A 7558-nucleotide genomic window follows, 5' to 3' on the forward strand; every position below is an offset into this window, starting at 1 on the left:
TTTAGCTTCTCTAGGATCACTAATTATAGGCTCAATGTCCTTTGTTTATGGCTAGAATCCAAATATGAGTGAGTACATCCCATGTTCCTCTTTTTGGGTCTGGCTTACCTCACTCAGGATAATGTTTTCTATTTCCATCCATTTGCACGCAAACTTCAAGAAGTCCTTGTTTTTTACTGCTGAGTAGTACTCTAATATGTATATATTCCATACATTCTTCATCCATTCTTCCATTGAAGGGCATCTAGGTTGTTTCCAGGTTCTGGCTATTATAAACAATGCTGCTATGAACATAGTAGAGCATATACTTTTGTTGTATGATAAGGCCTCTCTTGGGTATATTCCCAAGAGGGGTATTGCTGGATCCAGGGGTAGGTTGATGCCGAATTTCCTGAGAAACCTCCACATCTTCAGGTTGAACCCCAATATCTGGTTCTGAGTTTTATTTTTCCTGCTATATTGCAAAGAGGGCTAAATAATACTAAGGATGTTTGAAAAAACATAGGGAATCATATTCTATCAAAGAGAGTCACTGTGGGCACCCACACTAAATTAGTCAGCAAAATGGCACCAGGTGGTATTCAAATAAGAATGAGGAAATTCTACATGGTCTTATCCCTATATGAAGAAATACAGCAGGTCAATGACTGCTAAAAGAGAAAGAATCAGCTGCCTCAGGAGGGGAAATCCCATATTGGCCGTACAATCAAAAGTGCTCAGTTTAGGATACATTCACATACATAGAGAACTAAATGGAATCCATAGGTTATATGTATATGTTACCATGTGCAAATAGCAATGGAAATTAAGGAACACATCATAAATGTGGAAAATGGGGGATGAATGAAGGAGTAGAGGGAGATGGTGAAAGTCATATAGTGTAGCTAAGGAACATTAAAATTCTCGAAAACAACCACTATTTTTTAAAAAAAATTGCAAATGGCAATTTTGTGTGATCTCTGTAATTTTTCTGCACATTTGAAAGCATTTTTGAAAGCATTCTGCAAGCTAAATTATATTTAAAAAAACATTTTAAATCAATCCCCATTTCTATGTCCTGGTGCTTGTTATTGACTTTCTAGTGTGGAGTCATGAACTCAAGCTCAAATATGCTAAAGAATGATCTCTGGATGAGTTCACAGTTGCTTAATACAACAACCTTTGACTGGTTGCTACAATATCTCTTTCTTCCTCTCAGTAGCTAGTTTTACAATAAACTATGCTTGTTAATAATTTCTTTTCCCACACTATAAATTTTAGCTCTCAAGATTTGCTAGAAGCTGAACAGGTAGTTGAATCTGGAATCATAATATCATCCACAAAAATTCTTTGCCATGTCAGACTACCTTTGGTTTGAAGGGATGCCTTTCCCTGGTTTGTTTTATACAAAAGAATTACTTGAAGATATCCGTGATAAATTTGTGGTGAGAGATGAAGACACAGTCATACTGAATTACCCCAAATCAGGTAAGGAGTTAGTGAGAATGATCCTAAACTATATAAGGAAGGTTAGGAGTTGATCCTCATTAATTTAGGCAATGAGAGAAATGCTCTCTATATCTGATTATCTGATGTTTAAAATAATTTGAGGGCATGAAGAGCTATGCGTCAGCAGATTTACACTCAGAGAAAGACCTCTCCCTTGATCTGTATGGTCAGAGGATCAGTTAAGCCATGAGAGCAATGGCAGTGAAACCTAAGGCAGACTCTGGCATTGTGTCTCTCTGTGGAAGAGTGAGTGGAAGAGGGAGAAAGATGAGAATTAACAAAAGAAAGAGCATCGGAAGAAAAAATGGCCTGGATATAAGAATATGTGGTGGAGACTACAGTGTCATGCAGGTGAATCACCATGCTTGTTGTCCAGATAGTGCAAAGAGACTTAAATCTCAAGGAACCAAAAAGAGGCATCGTGGGTTTTGGGGAAGGGATGCTTGCAGAGTGGAAGAAGCACTGAACTTTGAGTATGTATTAGGTTGCTAACATGAAAAATACAATAATATAGAAAAACCAAGTGCAGCAGAATGCAGGAAACGATTCAGACAGTAACCATAGAAGAAAGTTGGAAAAATATCCACTGACAGATGAGCATTTAAACACAAATACGAGTGTGTGCAGTAAATAGACAAAAAGGGATTTACTTATATTAAAATGAAGCTGTATTCATACACACACTGCAACATGGATGCATTTCAATGGCATTGCATTTTTAAAAAGGGAGTCAGTCTCAAGGACAGATTTCATGACTGCATCCCTTTGAAATATATAGACTACTCAAATTCACTGCACCCAAATGGAGAATGGTGATGGCTGAGAACTGGAAGAGATGTTCGGTAGGCAAGTACAGTATATTGAGTATAGTCTTAGTTTTTCCATGTAAAACATTGGGAATTGCTGGATAAATATGTTTTGTACTTAACACCATATGTACATGGTGAGCAAAACAAATCTGTGGCTTGGAAATGCTGCACTGTTAATTGTATGGTTGTGTATTCTATTTGAGGCTTTTTCACAAGTACTTTGGAAATGAGTGGCTATCACTTCTTTTCAGGAACTAACTGGCTAATTGAGATGATCTGCTTGATTCAGACTAAAGGGAATCCCAAGTGGATCCAATCTGTTCCCATTTGGGAACGCTCACCCTGGATAGACAATGAAGAAGGATATCAGTTATTAATCAACAGGAAAGGACCACGCCTCATCACCTCCCACCTTCCCTTCCATATTTTTCCCAGGTCTTTCTTCAGTTCCAATGCGAAGGTCAGTGTCCAGAGGTTGAGAAATTCTTTTTTTTTAATTGATTTTTATTGAGCTCTACATTTTTCTCTGTTCCCCTCCCTGCCTCTCCCTTCCCCTTCAAACCTCCCACAAGGTCCCCATGCTCCAAATTTACTTAGGAGATTTTTGTCCTTTTCTACTTCCCATGTGGATTAGATCAATGTAAATCTCTCTTAGTGTCCTCATTGTTGTATAAGTTCTCTGGGATTGTGGTTTGTGGGCTGGTTTTCTTTGCTTTGAGTGAGTACTTGTGATAATTGTCATTCTGTGTCTGGGTTACCTCACTCAAAATAATGTTTTCTAGCTCCATCTATTTTCCTGAAAAATTCAAGATGTCATTTTTTTTCTGCTGTGTAGTACCCCATTGTGTAAATGTACCACATTTTCCTTATCCATTCTTCAGTCAAGGGGCATTTAGAAATTCTTGATCAAAGGTTCGTTGAACCTAGTATACCATGACAGGCTCTGCAGCTCTTGCTAAAATACACTCTGATTTTATAGATTAGGGGAGGAAACTGAGATTTCCAAGCATTAGGTGATGCTGATGTGTCCCCTACTCAGACTGTATCAGAGTAAAAGGATGTCAACCACCACACAGAGATCCTGGGCAGATATATGAGAAAAATGAAGTATCACAGTAGAACTTTCAGGAGCTACATATACAGGCCAAGCAGAGTTAAAATCTTAATGTATAGTGATTATTACTCTTTTGCTGTCATGAAAGTCAATTAGCCAATTTTGATTCCACAAATACCCCATGCACAGTGGGTGAATTAACCAAGGCAGAGTTGCTCATGGGGAAAGCAGCCTGAACAGGCACCAAAGTTCTAATCATGGAGATGGTTCAACAATTATGGCTCATCTCTACCTACTATGTCTTTCTGGTCTAGCTGTTCATTGAGATCAGTAACCATAGGAATCATCATCCATGTCCCTGATAAAGAAACTCCAGTAGCTATCAGAGATATCCATGTTTTGATCATTAATTGTGGTTACACACACATTATATATTATATATGTGTGTATACATATACCTATGCATATACATACACACATACATATATGTATATTCCTAAACACTTAAGTACAACCTAATCAGTCTGTACAATGTTCCTTGAATGTACTTTTTCAGGACTGAGCATTTGTTATTGTATACCCAGTTGTTATGATTTTTCCCACTGGAAATTATTTTCTCTGACTCTGCATTTCTTAGTTGCCTGTAGGTCTTTTTTTCCACCATCGTGGAATGACACATTGACATTAAGCTCTGCACCATGATTTTTTGAGAGGTATATTTGGTAGTTACAGTTACAGAAAACAATAGGTTTGTCATGTTGCAGATAGATTTAGCACAATACTCATCACTTTATATATGTAAGATGTCCTTTTCTAGTGGATAGATGGCTCCTTACCCTGAAAGACGTTGATCTTTACAACTTTAGAATCAGTCTTGGATTATTATTGTTGTTGTTGTTGTTGTTTTGTTTTCTACAGTATTAGTCACCTTTGTCAATTTGCTATTACATTTTCCAAAGCATATAAAATTATCAAGCGGATTCTGACTACATATATTTTTATTTATGTATACATTTTGACCAAATAAAAATAATTAATGTTTTAGAAACCTCATGGATATCTGTTTGGGATTTCATAATAATTTTACCAGTTAAAAAGTGGTGAATGACTATAGCGACCTTCATGTACATGTTTTTCTATTTTAGATGATCTATGTCATCAGAAATCCCAGAGATGTACTTGTGTCTGGTTATTTTTTCTGGTGTAAGACAAATCTTGTTAAGAATCCAGAGTCACTGAGTACTTACTTTGAATGGTTCCTCAAAGGAAATGGTGAGTGTCCCATTAAATATAGGAACTGGGTAAGGCTCAGGGACATTTTTCAAAGACAAGGTGAGCTATAGATTAGGCTGGACTTGAACTTTCTAAGTAGCTGAGGAAGACCTTGAAACTCTTCTCTTCCTGCATCTACCTCTTGTGTTCTTAGACTACAAGCACTTACTACCATGTTCTTTTATATTTGGAGTTCAAACCCAAATGTCATGTAAGTTATCTTACTTAGATACATCTGTAGCCTTTAGTATATTATGTAGTCTTCATCTTTCTTGATCATATATTTCTACAATCAACCAATCTGTGCATTCAAGTCTCATGACCATTTCAAATATAATTGTGAAGTCTTCCTGTTCTCACACATCATTGCATAAGAGTGCACAGCAACATCTTGCCCCATGGCCCACTATTCTGGCAACATTTGGAATTCTTTCTAGTACTAATGTAGATATTATCATTTTTGGTGGTTTGAATGGCAAATGCTCCAAATAGACACCTGTATTTAAACACTATTTCAAAGCATCAATGGCAATATTTTAGACGACTTATGAGGAACAGCCTTGCTGGTGGAAGTATATTCTGAGTGTGGGCTTTGAGAGGTTAAATACTTAAACCACTTCTAGTTTCTTCCTTCTGTTTCATGATTGTAGTTAAGGAGATGACTCGGAGCTCCCAGTTTCTATAGCCATGCCTGCCACTTTTCTGCAAGTGCCTACTTTACCCTATCTTTTATTCTAATTCTCTAAGCATATAAGCCAAAAATAAGATGTCTCTTCCTTAAATTTCTTTTGTTCATAGTATTTTATCAGAGCAACAGAAAAATAACACATGGTTTTATTCCTACATCTCTTCTTATTTGTGGATTTTCTTGTCTTTTTTCACTTGTCTTCCCATCTATTAGCCTGACCATACACCATTTTGTTAATATGCAACTTTCCAAATATTTTCAGTCACATTTTCTTATTTGTCTCAAATTTTTTTCATAGGCAGGGATTCTTTATACTTTATACTTTTATAACTTTTGTTGGAATGTATCAACTATATACAATTATGTTTTTCAAAAATTATATTTCTACACATGTATGTATTTTGACCACAATAATGACACACTAATCCATCTTGTCCTGTTTCTATATTTGCATAACCTTTTCCTCTTTTCAACTATTTCTCCTTTCTAGTTTCATGTTCCTTTTCTTCATGTGTGTGTTGGGACACAGTTGGCTATTGTGCTTGCTATAGGCACACAAGTGAGGAGTCATTTACAGAAACATGGACACTTTAACGTAGCTGCTCTACTGAAAAAGTACCTCCCTTCTAGCAGCAACCACTAACTACATATAGATCCTTAAAAAAGGTTCTCATGAGCACTGACACCCAAGTTTGCTTAACTGCTTATAAATCTAAAGGGAAGGTGTAGAATCTTAGAAGTACTTGCTATCTCCTTGGTAGAATATTAAAGAGCCCAGTCTTGTGTGGGTTGTGTGAAATAATCACTGCTACTATGAGTTAAAGTGTGCTATGACCATATTATGTCTAGAAGACAGTATTCCACACCATTCTACTCAATCTTTTAGCTCTTATATCATTATTGTATCTTCTTCATCCATGATTCTTAACCCTTTATTGGGTTATTCATTTATGGTCATCAATTGAAAAGGCACTTATTCTCAGCACTTGGACCAGTTTTGAGTTTGCAAAATTATTTCTTCCCACTATAAGAAGAATCACCTTTGACCATGCTGATAATAGTGATATATAAGAAGAAACACATCTACTTAGAAGACAATTTAATGTGCATGCCATGTCCATTTCACAGAAAAACAGTGATGGCTTCTACACTAGGACCTATTTCTTAGCATGGAGATTTACCTATATTGACTGTACCAAATGTTAACTCTTTTCAATCCAAAAAATATTGGCTACTCTGATACTACAATTGCCATTATTGCACCATTTGGCATACCTTGTAAGGGTATTTAAGAATAGATCACAGTTTCCATAGCTGAGTAATACTACTGACAACAATCTCCCACTAAGAACCTACATAATTCCTTCTGGTACTATGAGGACTAGTCAGCAGAAAGGTATGTTTCAGCCCATTCCCAGCTTGCTCTCTTTATGTACTGTAACAAGCATATGTGGATGTTTATAGAAATATGGTCTTACTAGCTCATTTTTTAGTGGGGGGCAAATGACAACAGTGACAATTGCCTTTATTATTTGGATACTCAGACTCTTCATAGGGAGCAACTCCTAGGACGGTATCCCAACACCAGCAATGAAGTTTTCTATGATTTCTGGGATCAGTATTGTCCACTCACACAAAGTGCTTTGATTTAAACTTTCTAATATTTTTTTGAAACTCAATGTATTTTTATTCATCTAGAATCATTATAGAGAACAGAAGCTCAGGAATCTCACATGGGATTGCATATTTTCTCAATCAAACATATTTTGATTTGCTTATCTGACATCAAAATACCAAAAACCTTTGACATAATTAGAACTAGAAAAATACTTAAACTTAAATCCTTATTATGGCAGTATTCATTACCTGTATTCAGTCCCTGATAATTTAACCTTTCCTGTGTTGTAATAGGAGCAGTGGGGCTGCGTCCCCAGCACCCTGGCAGCCTGCTAGCTTATGCCCCAAAATAACAACACACAAATTGTATTCTTTTAAATACTGCCTGGCCCATTAGTTTCAACCTCTTAACCCATTTCTAATAATCTATGTAGCACCACGAGGTGTGCTTACCAGGAAGATTCTAGCCTATGTCCATCCTGGGTCAGAGTTCATTGCATCTGCCTCAGAGAGCAGAGCTATCGCATCTGCCCGGGAGAGTAGAGCATGGCGTCTCTGCTCCAGAGAGCAGAGCTGTCCAGTCTGAGCTCACTTCCTCTTCCTCCCAGCATTCTGATCTGTTTACTTCTC

The 7558-nt window shown here is 36.8% G+C and overlaps 1 protein-coding gene across 3 annotated transcripts in view; it reads left to right on the forward strand.

The window, feature by feature from the left end:
- The window catches only part of LOC126494654 (sulfotransferase 2A1-like), a 68856-nt gene that overhangs the window by 32348 nt on the left and 28950 nt on the right, over positions 1-7558 (forward strand). Inside the window, exons 1-3 of one of the 3 annotated variants that reach the window (XM_050132099.1) lie at positions 1268-1467; positions 2549-2757; positions 4497-4623. In XM_050132099.1, the coding sequence (XP_049988056.1) occupies positions 1335-1467; positions 2549-2757; positions 4497-4623 (469 nt within the window). In that variant the 5' untranslated portion in view covers positions 1268-1334. Of the gene's footprint in view, positions 1-1267; positions 1468-2548; positions 2758-4496; positions 4624-7558 lie in introns of those variants that run through there. The other 2 variants (XM_050132100.1, XM_050132101.1) reach the window with 2 other exon arrangements.

The sequence above is a fragment of the Alexandromys fortis genome, unplaced genomic scaffold (assembly GCF_014885135.2).
Source record: "Alexandromys fortis isolate MF-2015 unplaced genomic scaffold, M_Fortis_MF-2015_v1.1 scaffold_381, whole genome shotgun sequence".
In the NCBI taxonomy this organism is placed as follows: Eukaryota; Metazoa; Chordata; class Mammalia; order Rodentia; family Cricetidae; genus Alexandromys; species Alexandromys fortis.